General features: G+C 40.2%; 1 protein-coding gene across 1 annotated transcript in view; it reads right to left on the bottom strand.

Annotated features, from left to right (window-relative positions):
• ADAM10 (ADAM metallopeptidase domain 10) overlaps window positions 1-16,632 on the bottom strand; it is a 137,523-nt gene that overhangs the window by 25,033 nt on the left and 95,858 nt on the right. Inside the window, exons 6-9 of the mRNA XM_075532185.1 lie at window positions 16,210-16,359; window positions 15,357-15,449; window positions 13,485-13,668; window positions 2,904-3,067 (exon numbers count right to left, since the gene is read on the bottom strand). Coding sequence (XP_075388300.1) covers window positions 2,904-3,067; window positions 13,485-13,668; window positions 15,357-15,449; window positions 16,210-16,359 — 591 coding nt within the window. The remainder of the gene's footprint in view (window positions 1-2,903; window positions 3,068-13,484; window positions 13,669-15,356; window positions 15,450-16,209; window positions 16,360-16,632) is intronic.

The raw sequence follows: 16,632 nt of genomic DNA on the forward strand, positions 1-16,632 counted from the left end.
CCAAATCACCTTTCTGGTTTCCCTCTAGGGAGCCTGGTGGTACATTGGCTACAAATTGGGCTGCAAATGGCAAGGCCAACCTCCAGAAAGTAGCAGTCACTCTTTGGGGAAGAGATGGGGTTTTCTACTCCATAAAGAGTCACGGCCTCAGAATCTCACAGGAGCACTTCTACCCTGCCCTACAGGCGTGCTATAAGCTGGTATCATCTCAATGGCATAAGTTTTTTATTTACCTATATACTTGTGTATTAGCTGAGTTTTTCAGCACAATTTTAATGCAGTTTTGTGGTAAAATTAGGTGCCTTGGCTGATATTCAGGTTGGCTTATAATCAAGTATATACAGTAATTTGTGTCACTCTATAAAATGCAATTCAGTTAATAGTCATATAGGGTGCTAGAATTATTTTCTGTATTCAAATTTCATAAGAAAAAATACCTGGCAATACTGTAAAACTTTTATGTATATATTTCAAGTCACACACTATCTTACCATCTTCCCATGTACGCCAATAAATGTTAATAAGAAGGCAATTCAAAAAGTAGTGCTACGAGGGATCCAGTCCACACATGCACGTGTTTATTCCAAACATGTGTTTACACGTGTCTCTGTGATCAGTGGATCGCTGTGGACAGTGGTACATTTGTCTTAGTCTAGCTACGGGGCCGGGCCCCCAGAAAGGCCAAATAAAAGCAGTGGGCTTTAGTGGGATCTGCTACGCCAATTACATTCAAAGCAGAGAGGTCAACTCAGAGGAATGTTGACTTTGGGGGCTTCCAATAGGGTCATCTTCATAGATTTTTCTCAAAGGACACAGTGCGATCGCAGGGGTTATTATAAGGAAATGAAAAGCGGCATTAGTCAACAAAAACCCAACAGGAGAGTTGCACCAAGGAATATGTCTCCTTCATGTCCAGCATCTCACTGGGAACGTGTCCCCCACCCGCTGTATAGCTCTCATCTTGTTCCTTCAGACTTGTTGGTTCCCAAACTCAAAGAACTTTGAAAGGAAATAGGATCTGCGGACTTCTGGCAGGACATGCTATCTGGTCCCTCTACAACAAAGACACAAGAGCTATGGGAACCCGAGCGTCAGAGGAAAGGGCAGAGACATGGGTTGAATGAATACCAGTTAGGAAAAGAAGGTGAACAAGGTTGTTGAGAGAGGAGGCAGGTGGAGCAGATGAACTGTGAGCGAGCCTGACACCACAGCCATTTTTCACGCTTGGAAGCAGCTACTTTCCAAGGCAGCTCAAGCACACACACCAGTGCTGGAGACCAGAAAGGTATGATTCCCCCTCTCATTCCCTACACTTCCCTAAAGACAAGAAGCATGGCCAGGCCCCACCCTCACCCTCTCAGGGGCCAATGGCATCCGCACACAGCCACTGCTCTGTCTTGAGGTTGCAGGCATGCCCTGTGGAAGTAGATCAGGTGCGGATGCATGCTAGTGCGCATGGAAAGGTGCGCACTCTGCATCCTCAGAGCAACAGCGCATGCAGTGTCAAGTGGGCAACCTGTCCCCCAGTTAGCTTTAGGCGAGCAGGAGCTCCTTATGGAACCAACCCCCCTCCCCTGAGCCCCCCCCGGGTCAGTGGTCCTGGGTCTGGAAGGCGTTATCACAGTCACAGAGAGTAGTTAGGGGCAGCCCCAGGACCACTGGCCCGGCCACCATCTGAACCAACATGAATACCTTCTCGATCAAGTGCCCTGACCCCATCTTCTAGGCCAGCAAAAACGTAGTGAAGGACAGGGTGTCAACACCTCCCCCATATGACCTCCTTGGCTGGGAAGGGGCACCCAGCCCATTCCAGTTGCCCTGTCCTTGGCTCCCGTCACCCCCAACCCCAAGTTTTCTCTTTCTGCGTGGTAGTTTTCTCTCTTGTCCCAAGCATAGTCACCCATAGTGAACATGTTTCAGCAGAGATTTCAGACTAACACAAACTAAAAGGAGTTGGCAATCCACTTCCAGAAACTGGCCAAGGGACCACCAAAGAATATCCTCTGACTCACTTGGTTTAGACATGTCCTCAAGAGCTCATTCGCTGGGTGAGGGCACCAAGTGTGGAAAAGGAGAGAGCGAATGAAAGTGCAAGGGAAAACCTCATTAAAACAAACTGGCATGGGGGAAAAAAAAAAACCAAACACCTGGCACGGTAGCATCAATGATAAAATGGCACATGACAGTCATGACTATTTCATACTATTGCACATGGGGTCACCATGACTTGAAGTCCCCATTATGGCACACATCTACCTAGTCATCAACCCTAGGAATGGTTTTTTCCACCTTTGAAAGATTGTAAGTCAAAAAAGGAAAATGTCAACCACACGTCAAAGGTTGCCCCAAAGTCTAAAATGTTTACAAACAGACCCTTTACGAGAAGAGACACCAGCTCCTGACCTAGAGGGGCACACACAAGCATTCACTGTGCTTCTTTCCCTATTCGTTGTTTAATGGAGACATTTTTAGAGTAAAGTATTGTCAAATACAGAACAACACAAATCATGCAAATGCCAAGAATGCTTTGACAGAAACAAAACAATAATAAAATACTCCACCATTTGCTATAAAGTGTACTTTGTAAACAATGATGAGTGGGTCTCACTTTAAAAATATTTGAGTGAAATATGTATTCGGCTCAGTCCTAAGACCAAGAGGTGTACCACGTAAAAAACTTCTTGCCTTTCATAGATTTTGTTGGAAGCATTACTTGTACTTCTTTTAATCACAAACATATTTATCCTCCATCAGTGTGGTCACATGCAGTGCTTTATTCTAACACAGAAAAATGAAACAATTTTATGTACTTGTTTTTATTATAAACAAACAAATCCCTCCAAAAATAAAAGTTATGCTAACAGTTTGTGAGTTTTTTTATTTTAAAAAATCATAACACTTACTGGTGATCCAAAGTTGTGTCCAACTTCATGAGCAAAAGTGATGTGAGAGACTTTGGGGGGCACATGAGACCCGTAGTTCTGCACTGTAATGATCCCGGTATTTAAGGACTTCTTCTTACCGTCTGAATACAGCTTACTTTTCTCACATATTCCTCCAGAGCTTCCTGATTCAGGGAAAAGAAAGGGGAGAAAATTTTTTCTTGCTTACTAAATTTGCATCTATTCTCCCTCCCAACAAAGTAGCTTTCAAATATACTCAGTACAAAATTAATGTTAAAATATAAAACTTCCCCCAATAAAATGATTACATACACACACACACAAACACACACAAAACGGCACAGATCCAGAAGTATTTCGATCTTTTGTACATAGGGTCACACTGAGTCAGAACCTACTAGACAGCAGCTGAACAATTTATTTCTTGTATCAAAAGTAATGTATCAAGTGCATCAAAAGGAAAGTAATTGTTTCAAAGTTTTTAAAATCATTTTTTATTGGGAGCTGGTACAACTCTTATCACAATCCATACATAGATTGAATCAGGCATGTTTGTAGTATGCTGCCTTCATTCTTTTCTACACACTCACTTTCTATTGAGCCCTTGGGATCAGCTCCTCTTCCCCTCCTCTCCCCTCACCACCCCCTGATAAGATTGTACAATCATTACTATCTTTCAAAGTTTTAATGGTACCCATAAACAAAGTTGCAGGATTGACTACAAAGTCCTTAAAAAGTGTTCCACTTCGGCCTCTACTCAAGTCCTCCCTGCGCAGGCAAACACTCTGTTCTCATCCCCTGCCATTCTGTGATGCTGACTCTACTTCTGGAAGCCAGACCTGTGGACTACAACTATACTTCTAACAGAAACTAAAAAAGATGTGCTTACGTACACTACATAACAACTCTAGTACAGAGCTATAGTTTTAAATAAATAGTAAATTACTATCCTGCTTCCTGACACAATCACTAAAAGTCAAAATAGGTGCACAAGCAAATGTGGTGAAGAAAGCACCACATTTAGTGCCCAGCTATTAAAAAAATATGGCATCTGGGGTCTTAAAGGCTTGATGTTAAAACAAGCAACCATCGAAGTAACAAAGCCCACAAGGAAGAAGCACACCAGCCTGTGTGCTCATGAGGTGTCAACCGGATCAGGGATCAGGCATCAGAAGACCCAAAACAAACAATCATATTGATGTGAACTTGGGAGATTGGAGTGGAGACCCAAAGTCTATCTGTAGACAATTGAAAACCCCCTCACAGAAGGGTCTCAAGGAAGGGAGGAGCCAGCCAGGGTGCAGTATAGCAGCCATCAGAGAGATACAAATTGAAATTACAATGAGATACCAGTTCACGTCTAAATGCTAAGATTAAAAAAAAGAAGAAGGGCATAGAAAATAATGAATGTTGGTGAAAAGGGGCAGTTGGAGCTCTTATCTATTGTTAGTAAGAATGAAAATGAAATTGCCATTGTGGAAAAATAGTGTGGCATTCCCTCAAAATGCTACAACCCGAATTATCTTGTGACCCAGAAATTCCACTCCTAGATATACAAGGGAATTTTAAAGAGAGAAAATGGAATTCAAACATAATGCAATTTTTCCATGAAGCTTTTGGGGCCCCTCACATACCCCCAAAGCCTTGAAGGCAGACAGTCAACGAGACATGGCCACTCAAAGAAGCACTGTTGACAGCGGCCTTTGTGAACTAGTCTGAGTGCCCACAACAGATGAATGGATACGCTAGAGAGGGAACATGCACAGAATGCTACTCAACCAGTCAGAAAGTCTCGGAACATGCGACAATGCACAGGAAGCCGGCAGACGTCAAACAAACAACAAACCACTGCTATCCAGTCAATGCTGACTCCTCCCTCTTGTTCTGTTGTGCAAACCAAGAGAATCACAGAAGGGCAAATATTGCATGACGTCAGTACTAAAACAGGAAATAAAAGACAAATGTATAAAGAACAATATTTATTAGTGGCTACAAGCAGGGAAATGGAGAGGGGAAAAAGTAGGGACCCTTAATGGTGATGGAAATATTGTTTGAAGGCTGGGATTGCAATATCAATTCATGCAACTGATAGTCAATGAGTTCTATATAAATAAGTGAATGGCAAAAGTTGTGCGGTAGATCTATTTACAACATTAACAAAAAAAAACAAAAATGAGTGGCTGCTACAACAAAAAGATATTTCAAAGGATTTATATTCGTGTTTTGGAGGTTTTAGGTTCATGGTTCATGGCTCATCCCAGTTTAGTAGCCTAATACAAAGGAGCCAAAAAGTTTGTGGGAAATGGAATTAAAGATAAAGGAATGGGAAGGGTTGATAAGCTAAGCTGCTGAATGCAAAAATTATTATCTGATATGTAAACCCTAACTCACTATATATATTAAATAAGACAATGGAATTTTCCATGAACTTTTTGAAGCCCCCTTGTAACATGTCAAGTGCTTCTATTTGAAGAGTAGTGTGTCTGGGGTCTTATAAGATTGTAAGTGGTTGTCCAAGATCACTGGTATCTATTTACCTGGAACAATGAGGGCAATGTAGAAGAGAAGGAAGTGTGTGGCTAACAGACTCCACAAACAATTACCTTCTTCTTTGCTAGCATTAATGAACACTTTAATCAAAGATTACATCGAAGATTCACTATCAAAAGAAGTGGAATGCAGAACAGAATTTCAAATTCTTATAAACCCCAGACATCTTGGAGTCAAAAGGTCAGATGAACCTTTGGAATTTTTTTTAACCTTAAACAAAAAAATCCCCTAGAAGTCTTCATAAAACCCAACAAAAGTTTTGTTTAACCAGCAAAAAATGTCTGCATTGAGCCTTATCTTCTCTTAGGAACTCTCTGTGATAAAAGGTCAAAAAAGAGGAAGGCCCTGAACAACACTGACACAGTGGTCACAATGGGCTTAAACAACAAAACTCGGAGGATGGCACAAGTCCAGGTAGTGCCTCGTGCTTTGTACAGAGGTGGAACGGACTGGACGGCGCGCAGCAACAACACATCGGATTACACTGACAACTCAAAAGACTCCAGAAGAACCTTAGGGCACAGTAAGGAGGAGGAGCCAGTCAGAAGAGAAGGGTGAAAATGAGTACATAATTCAGTAAACGCAATCAATGTCACAAAATAGCACATGTAGAAACTGTGGACTGGCATGTGCTTTGCTGTGCATATTCTTGACAACGAAATTATTTTTGAAAACATAATTTTGGATTACTATTATGATACAATTTAGAAAACTGGAATGTATTCACACAAAAGTAGCTGAAAGACAAAGCCACATAATGATTTTGTCCAGTAAAGGGCTGAGAGCATTTACAATGCTCAAGGTTTGCTGCAACATTTGTTTCTTCACAGAAGACAGACAGAAAGCAAACAGGAAATAATTTACTGTATTCTTTAGCTGATTCTACTTCTGGAGGCCAGACCTATGGGCTACAAGTGTACTTCTTCCGGAGACGAAAAAAGATACGCTTAGGTACACTACATAATAATTATAGTATAGATATATAGTTTTAAATAAAGAGCAAATTACTATCCTGCTTCAATAACGATTCAGCATTATGTAAATTGGTCCTATGCAGGGCTGACAAAGTTGAATTAAACCTAAAAGACTCAAAGCTGAAAATCTGTATCAATTCAAAAGGTATATTTTTTCAATCAGCGTATTTGAAAATTCTAATAATATACATTTCTCTATAATTTTAAAGTCTAACTCAAGGCAAGATTGTACATAAATTTGAGTATACTCTCCTGAAATACAGTCATTGCAACTCCTACCTATCTTACTAAGCTTTAACAACTACTGTTGATTTAAGTGATTATTGTTTATATGAGTTTAATATTTGTCACAGACTTGTCGCATACATTACAATAATTCAGTTCTAAAAGGAAATATTACATAAGTTATGGTTTGGGATTTTTAAAACACACTACAACTAGATTTGACATGCTAGAAACTCAAATTAGTGATGAGCTACCACAGTGGAAAAACTCCCATTTCTTTTCATTCCTTTCTTCCATGAACTTTCTGAAACACCCTTGCATACCTATGGCTAAACCATAACTCAAATTCAGTAACTGCTGTTATACATTTAATTGTTTACTATACTCATTACTGCAAATACAAATTGTGAATTCCAATGAGAAAAGTAAAATCCTTTACTTCAATTCAAAAACAATGACTGAAAGGTTGATGACTGCAGAGCCAACAAAGAAGTACAATGACCTTATCCATCTATGGAGAGTTTGAGAACTGAAGACCACTAAACATCAGACTTAAAACTTTAAATAGCCATTCTCCATAATTAAAATGTGTTTTTCTACAAAGTTAATATAATATCTTGACAGGCTCCAAAAACAAGTATTTTGCCATGAACAGGTCTCCAACTTAATGGAGCTCTAACTTCAAAACTCCACACTCACCGCCATCAAGTCAATTCTGACTCAGGGCTACCCTGTAGGGCAGAGAAAGCCTCATCTTCCTCCTGAGAAGCAGCTGGTGGTTTCGAACTGCTGACCTTCTGGTTAAGCAGTCCAATGTGTCATCTACTAGGCTAACAGGACTTCTTTTAATGGAAGCATGCTGACCATACAACACCATTCCACTCTGAATCACAGGTGCAAACACTCTCAAAGAGGAGCTATCTCTTTGCTTTTCATGTCTGGGGGAAAGTCCTGGGACCAATGACATCACAGACCCTGCAGGGGAGGAGCAGCCAGGCCTGCTCAAAACGCCAATATAAAGAGTGCCCTGCTACAATCTTCCCATTACATAAATTCTCCTAGTCTCGAATTTAGACTTTCAAACAGCTGGTTAAGAATTCAGTACACTATAGTTACTTTGAGAACTGTGTTGAGTTCTGTATACTCTCAAACAGTGAAATTTCTAAATTAGAAAAAAAAAAAACCCCAAAGACCCCAATCTACCCAACAAAGTGTGTTAAGAAATGTTCTTCACACACAATCAGAAGAGCACTGAGTGGTTCAGAGTTAACTATGGACATGAGTTCCTGACAAAGCCTTTTAAAGAATCTGGCTATACTGAGACTGGGCCTATTAAGTTCATCAATATCACTAAGGCAGACAATATATTAGCAGAATTTACCTTAGTAAACCCCAGTTAGTCCCTTAAAAGGTGTGCTAAATGGGTTCAGTGAATGAAATAAAACAAAGGGGCTGTTAATTTTTAAATTTTGTTAAGAAGCCAGTATTTCAGTCTCTGGCTCCGCTAAAAGGTTTCCAGTTTAACAAAGAAAAGAACTGTGCCTATCAAAAAGAAATGCTCAAAGTAATCTTTCCAATTTTTTATTTAAGGCTCCCAAACTCACCAACAGCTCCTCTATGGAAGATGAGGCTGTCTGTTCCCATCAAAGAAAATCAAGGCTGGTTCACTCCCGGGAAGATTTAAGACCTGGTGGCACTTCGGGGTGAGTGGTGGACTGCTGCTGACCACAAGGCTGACGGTTCAAATCTACCAGTTTTTCCAGGGGAGAAGGATGAGGCAGGCTGCTCCCCTTAAAGATTGGTAGTAAAGCCTCAGAAATCCCCTTGAGAATCACTGAGTCGGAATCAGCTCAAGGGCCGCAGGGGTAAATGTGGGTGTTGTTTTGGAGACCAGCCTTTTACTAACTGACTTCTAGATCCCGTAGAATTATCCACCAGCCCATGGTACCCCTTCCCCTTTGTAAGGGCCCTGTATAATTTTAAAAGGGCCCTCTCAGCTGGACCAGTTTGTGGCCATTGGTATATGACATGACAGCTATGTGAATGCGGTATCCTGGCTGGACATAACAGTATTCCTCACTAAGGAAACCCAAGGCAGCATCAGTGGTACTAAATAAGTACAAATTTATTTACAGATAGTGCTTTTTTGAAAAGGAGTAAAAAACAAGAAGCCTACTATTCAAATGTTTCAACCCTCACTGCTAGTCCCAACTCAACTGAGTCAGTGAATAGCATTACAGCTAAAAATCTACTCTGTGAGAACTAACAAGCTCACAACAAAATCTTTTCTACTACATTTGACTAGTGAAATATCTATAAAGCAAGATGTAATTAAGCCATGTAATACAACAGAATCAGAATAAACAAAGATAAATTAAGTGTACGTGAAAAGGATTAAAAATAGTATCAGATTACATGCTGAATAAATCAGCTATTGGGTGTTGTTGTAAAAGATAATAGAAAGCATCACTAAGACCTACAGGCAGAAATATAAAGTCCTAAAGAGCAAAGAAAGTATGATGTAAAATAAACCTGATATCCTAGGACCTTTAAGCCCACTGAAATACAGAAGTGGGTTTGCACATGCACGCCCCCCCACACACAAGAACAGGAAGAGTATGAGAGTTATTCAGAAAAATAACATGTTCATGTACTTTGCTAAACTTTATTACTATCATAAACCACATACTACTACTATTGACTGAGACCTTACACTTCATTTTGTACACACAAAAATGCAAGCAAAATTATTTACCTCAACTTACAGAAGCAGAATAGACAAGCACACAGTCTCCCAGTGCCCAGTCCAAGGCTCTTCTTATTATGCCAGGGCAATTACCCAAAATAATGTCGAAAATGTATAGAGTAATACTATTTTGTACTCCTCTTTTAAGAATGAATAAACTATAGGCCAATAAAACTGATGAAAAAATCTAGATATTTTAAGAAACAATAGATTCACATTTTGATCCATGTGCTATATGTTGAGCTACTACCTATTAGGTCATCAGTTCGAACCCATTAGCTGCTCCACAGGAGAAAGATGAGGCTTTCTGTACCCACAACAAGTTTCCACTTCAGAAACCCAAAGAACCAGTTTCACTCTGCTCTCTATAGGGTGGCTGAGTCAGAACTGGCTCAATGGTAATGCATTTGGTTTGAGTTTTGTGTTTGTTTTTTTTAAGAATGAAGGGAATCGAAATGGATTAGAACGACATAAAATCTACTAAGTCAGAAACATTCCAACCTTTTGTTAGAAATCTCTTAGAAAAAGCCCAGGATATTACCGAACACAGTATCTAAGAACTATTAAAAGCACCAAATCTTGTGTCAAAAGGACATGGATTCCAGACTCTGTTTACCTCTAGCTGAGTGATACTAGGTTGGTCACAAAATTTCTCAACCCAATTTTCTTCATCTGTAGAAGAGCAGTAATAATATCTACCTAAAAATGGCACTGAACAAAGTTCTTTGTAAGATGCACATTGTTAAATTCAATATTAAACTCACTTCAGCTCATTCTAGCCTGAGGGCAAAAGGGCAAAGAAATAAAACTGTCAATGTCGCGCTAGGCCAGGTCCCTATACCTGGAAAAAGCTGGGCCCATGGATGAAGATCCTTTCTCTTCCCCCCTCAGGCTCCCACTCTTCTGGTGCTACTTGGCCCCTACCAAATGGCTCCTCAAGCCAGGCTTTCAAGGGCTAGAGTTGGGGGGTGCACAAGAGGGTATTAGATGTGTAAAGAGAAACTGTGAAATGGAGGAAAACATATGAGGAAAGAAAATGAACAAGTCATATTTTATAGTATGAGGTGTTAAACCTCATAGCTCTGCAAATGAAGTACATGGGAAGTACCCTGCATAGAGGTGATCTCTATGGCACACAGGACAACAAAGTACAACATGAGAAAAGCGGTTAAGTGCTCCTTTCCCAGAATGAGGTGCACAAAGCTCACAAACCTACCAAATCAACTCGATATAGAAACAAAAGTATCCTCTACAGGTCTATGCATATATATATGTTAAGTACTAATGTAGCAGACAGACACTGGGGCTCTACTCAAGTACTCCCTCAACTCAAGAACACTTTAATAACCTGTCAAACTGTGATGTCCACCTTCCCAATATGATCGCGGAAGACAAAAATGGGTGGATAGACAAATGTGGTGAAGAAAACTGATGGTTCCCAGCAATTCAAAGATATAGCGCCTGGGGTCTCAAAGGCTTGAAGATAAACAAGCGGCCATCTAGCTGAGAAGCAACAAAGCCCCCATGGAAGAAGCACACTAGCCTGTGTGATCACGAGGTGTCAACAGGATCAGGTTTCAGGCATCAGAAGACCCAATGCAAACAAGGGGGGCCCGAATGGAGACCCAAAGCCCATCTGTAGGCAACTGGACATCCCCTTCCAGAAGGGTCACAGGGAAGAGATGAGCCAGTCAGGTGCAGTGTAGCACCAATGAAACATACAACTTTCCTCTAGTTCTTTAATGCTTCCTCCCCACCACTATCATGACCCTCATTCTACCTTACAAATCTGACCAGACCAGAGCATGTACACTGATAGAGAGCATGTGCTCTCAGCACACAGAATCCAGGACAGATGAACCCCTCAGAAAGTAATGGGAGTATCAATACCATGAGGGTAGGGGAAAGGTGGGGGGAGAAGGGAGAGAAAGAGGGAACCGATTGTAATGATCAATGTGTAACACCCACAGACACACACACCCTGAGGCAGATGAAAAACAGAAACATGGGTGAAGGGAAACAGTGGACAGTCTAAGATATAAAAATAATAATAATTTATAATTTATCATGGTTCATGGTTCATGAGGGTGGAGAAGAGAGGGACAAAAGAGGAGCTGAAACCAAGGGCTCAAGTAGAAAGAAAATGTTTTGAAAAAGATAATGGCACCATATGTATAAATGTGCATGATACAATTGATGTATGGATTGTTATCAGCGCTATAAAAGCCCCCAATAAAATGATTTATTAAAAGGAAAAAAAAAGTATCCTCAAAACCAGCAACCCCATCTAATCTTGAGAGGTAAAAAAAAAATCTAACAAATTCCAAAAAAGTGGGCAAAGCAAAGTCACTATAACAATTCAATGGCTGACTCATAACGGCTTTCTGTGGGTTTTTGAGACTGTAACTCTTTATGAGAGTAGAAAGTCCAGTATTTCTCCCAAGGAGCTGCTGGTGGTTTCAAACTGTAGACCATGAAGGTCAAAGCCCAACCCATAACCATTACACCACCAAGACTCCTTATAATATACTAGGATCCCTCAAAACTGTCATTGTCATCAAAAACAAGTAAAGTCTGAGAAACTGTCACAAAGAAGAAAGGCTAAAAAGACATGACTACCAAATATAATGTGGTACCCTGGATGGGATTCTGAACTAGAAGAGTCCTGAGTAAAACTCAAACAATCTAAATACAATATTGACTCTAGCTCATGACATTGCTTATCAGTCTCAGGACTGGTTTAGTAACTGTGACAAATGGGCCATAGTACTGTGACATTATACTTTTAATAAATTATACTCAATAGTTGAATATGTAAAAGAACAGGAAGTTTTTAGTTTGGGATCATCCAATCACTTGCTCTTCAGAGTCTGAGTTCCTTTCCATTCCTCTTTCAAATAACAAGAATTCTTGGGCAGAACAACAGCTAAGCACTAACCCAAAGTTGGTGGTACAAAACCACACAGTGAGGCCTCACAAGTAAGGCCTGGCCATCCATTTCGGAAATGACTCAGCCTTAAACTTCCGATGGAGCACAAATTTAAGGAGCATAATTCTAATGTGCAACAACACATGGGGTCATCTTGAGTCGGAACTTGATAGCAACTTTTTTTGTATTAATATATTGTATTTCTCTGATTGACTAGATTTCTTCTACTGTAAACCCTTCCCCAAACCACTGTAATCAGAAGGGGTTTATCCTATCCCTTTGTTTGGATTCCAGTAGCTTGCCCAGCTAATGGAGGGAGCTCGGCAGAGTGCATGCATAAAGTTCGCTGCCTACATCTCGTTCCAGGCTACACAGAAAATATAAAGACCAAACTCACTGCCATTGTTGGCTCATATATGGCAGGGTGGCTCTGCCTCTGTGAGTTTGAGCTAACTCTTTATGGGAGCAGGAAGCCAGTCCTTTCTGGAGGAGCAGCTAAGGGTTTCCAATTGCTGACCTTGCAGCTAGCAGCCCTATGGGGACCACTCTGCCACCAGGGCTCCTTTCTCAGGCTACCTACCCTCTCTTCCACTGGGTGAAAATCATGGCTAGAAATTGACAGGTCTTCTTTCGGTTTTACCTCCTGCTCCTGACCAGGATTTCTCTGCTCTTCTTCTCCCGAGACCAGAAAACAGAATCACAGCTTCACCCTTTTGCCTCTAAGACTTCCCCATTTGGAACAAATATTTACAAACTTTTTAAAATATTAAGTGTTGCTTTTGGTTTCAGAAATAAAGGTCATCTGTCGTCACCCCCATCCCAACCCCCAGAACTGATCTCACCTACTACTGAATGTACTCCCAGGATAGTTTCCTGCTAACAGCTGTTGCTAGTTGTCGTTGTGCTGATTCATGGTCATCACCACGACCCCACGTGGGCAGAGCAGAACTGCCTCATAGTTTTCAGGGCTGCAACCTTTCAGGAGCAGAAAAGGCAGGACTGTTTTCACCGGTTTCCAAGTGAACTCCTCTGTGCTGCCATTTACATTATGAACTTGCCACTTTCTCCTACACTCTGTAAAATTCAATCTGCCCTGAAAACTGCTTTTAGTTTCGGATATTAAGTTGAGACATAGTTTAAAAAAAAAAAAAAACTACCTGAAGGTGCTCCAACCCAAGCGAGACCAAGAACACCGTCATCAAAATCTCGGTCAGTGAAGACATAGGCCAAACAGTAATCATCATGATTCTGCTCTGAATTCAATTCCAGAAACTTCTCCACACCAATATTTGGGAATCGGAAAGGATTTGTAGAGTCCTTCTCATCAGCCGTTGTATTGATCTAAAATCCAAAATAATTATGAAGGCAGTTAATGTCAGTAGAGCTTTCGAGTAAGCCTGTTTACCTCCTGCATTTATTAATGAACAATATGCTCTTGGTCTAGCAGAAACCAGGCCTGAAGTATGGCTTCTGGACTTGTTCCCACTACTCTCACCCCTGAGCTGATAACATAACCACACACACCCCAAAAGGAGGGGAGGGGGGGCACAGATTAGAAAGATTCCAATTAAAGATAGTACATTTCTGCGAAAGCATTCATCATATTCCTAAATAGTATTGAACACTTGGGAAGAAAGAACAAGTCTTCTTTTAAAATCCCTAATATGGTTTCTGAAAATTAATCACTCAAGCAAGTCTCCTTAATGTTAACTTCCATTATACATTGACAAGATAAAGATAAAAGAATCATGTATTTTGGCTAATTACAAGCACATAAAATAGATTTTGAGCCCAAGTCTATTTGTTCTGTAGGTAAGTCATTTTCTTGATTTTGTCTAGTTACAAGTGTCAAGTCCAACAAACTTGCCAAGTCCAAATTCTTCCCCCTGAATTTGGGCAAGAAGCTGGTTTCTTTTCTACTGGCAATTCATGTTTCTTTCTATTGCAAGCTGAGTTTCTTAATGCTTCTTTTACTAGGCTCTTGGTACAGACGCCTCTTCATAGTCTGTAGAATAATCTCTTCTCCTACATAGCGGTTTCACTATGAGCCACTGTCTCCCTTTAGAAACCCCTGGCTCTCCTTTGAAGTCTGAGCTGCTTTGTCCAGTGGGGTCAGGGAATTGCACACAAGACTGCTGACAGAGAATAAAAGATATGCATGAAAGTAAATGCTTCTACTGGAGGGCAAACCCCCATCTCTTTACAATGTTGGCAGTAACTGGATGACACAGTGAAATGACACGAGAACTACAGATCCTTTAAGGGTTCTTAGCCTCCAGTGAAACCAAAGGGATCAGAAGCAAGGTGGTGAAAGCACTGAAGGTCAGAGCAATTGCCCTTAGGCTTCTCTCAGAGCATCCGGTTTATCCATTCACATTAACCATATGCAGTGGATGTCAGACAGCTCTGGTGCAGATGGCTCCCACTATATATGAATACAGAATGCTTGCTCTTTCTCTAACAATGGCTACAAATTCAAAGTTGCACCTGAACTTTAGTCTTAAATATTTAAGTATTAATTATCTTTACCAAATAAAGCTGTTGTCATCTCAGTTAAAAACCTGAAACAACCAATGGCCATACTAGTTTCAACTGTATAGCACTACTTACACCACTTATTATATTGAAGCAATATTCTTATATTTTACATCGACAGACCACATTTCAATGTAAGATTGTGTCGTACTACTTCTAAAAGTAACACCACCTGCAGCAGTATTAAATATAAAATACAAGTGTGTGTGTGTACTAAAATGCTCACATACATATATTTTAAGAATGTGGTCAGCCATATTTTTAAAAATATAGAAAAGTCTAAGATATTTTATAAAAATCTGTGACAAATATTCTTGTAAAGGATCATTATTTTTTAATTTAGATGGTACATATCACTTGAAAATTCAAATTCATAATAATACATATTGAAAAAACACAATTTAAACTAATGCAATAAGTAAAAAGCGAGTATCTGCAAACATGGTCTTCATCGTTTTTCCTTTTTAATAATTTTAACTGTCAAAGTTCCTTACTCTTATTCGTTTCACCATGAACTTGATGTTACGGATCCCAGAGAAGTCTGTAGTCTGGTAAATTGTATCAATTGCTTTAACGTGACTGGATATCTATTGATGTAAAGAGCAAAGAACATTTTAGAAGCAATGTAAATTTCCATGTACCAAATCAAGAATTAGTCTTATTCCACTATATTCAAATTTTACAATGTATACGCATTATACATTGGATACCAACTCAAACTCACTGCCCTATAGGACAGGATAAAGCTGCTCCTAGGGGCTTCTGGGACTATAAATCTTTATAGGAGAAGAAAGCCTCATCGTTCTCCCTTAGAGCACCTAGTGGATCTGAACATGTAATCCACTATGCTACCAGAACTCCTACGTATACTGAATAAAGGATAAAAAACAGAAAGATGAAACCAGTGAGAGATTTGCTGCTTTTCTCTGAAGAAACACAGCCAAGCAGCCTTGCTTCCATCATGTAAAATGGGTCTCTCAGTCATCTGGGATCATCGGTAAGCATGACTAGCACTGCCATCGAGTCAATTCCACCTGCTAGCAGCCCTCCCAGATGGAACAGAACGGCCCCACAGGGCTCGGTAGGCTGTCATCTTCATAAGAGCAGATCTTCAGTCTTCCGTCTCATGGAGCGGCTGATGGGTGCGAACCCCTGACCTTTCGTGTAACAACTCTGCATAACCCGTGTGCCAGCAAGGCTCCTCCTTACTTGGTTGGAGCGGATATAAGAAGGCAAACCGTCTAACTCCCACAAGAGAGATGCACTAACTTTAGTTTCCAGGGAAAACCAGAGAGGCACAGTATGAGGACATGAGAACTCCTACAGCAGCAGCAGAATTATAAGCACCTGGGCAATCACAGCTTCCCGTGTCCCGTAATACTTGAAGAACAGATGATCAGTCTGAATGAAAAGCTGGCAAGTGTTTCTTTCAGCTGACGTTGTACGTTTTTTCCTCAGGAGTTCTGGACCATTAGCAGCATATTCTTCTTGAGGCTTCTGTCAGTGAAAAAGAGATTTCAGGATTATCATTTTGTATAGTTATGAATATTTCTTCTAAAATTTTTCCTATTTTGCTTTACTCCATAACACTTTACAGGCATTTACCCATATCATTAAAAATTCTTCATGAACACCACCTTAATTATTACATTATTCTATTATGTAGAGACTTCTATTATAGAGAATATAAATTATATTCTATAGAGAATTTATTATTTACTCAAGCAATAATTTTAGCAGCAATGTAAATTCCTTTTAAACATTTCCAAA

Source organism: Tenrec ecaudatus, chromosome 14, assembly GCF_050624435.1.
Source record: "Tenrec ecaudatus isolate mTenEca1 chromosome 14, mTenEca1.hap1, whole genome shotgun sequence".
In the NCBI taxonomy this organism is placed as follows: Eukaryota; Metazoa; Chordata; class Mammalia; order Afrosoricida; family Tenrecidae; genus Tenrec; species Tenrec ecaudatus.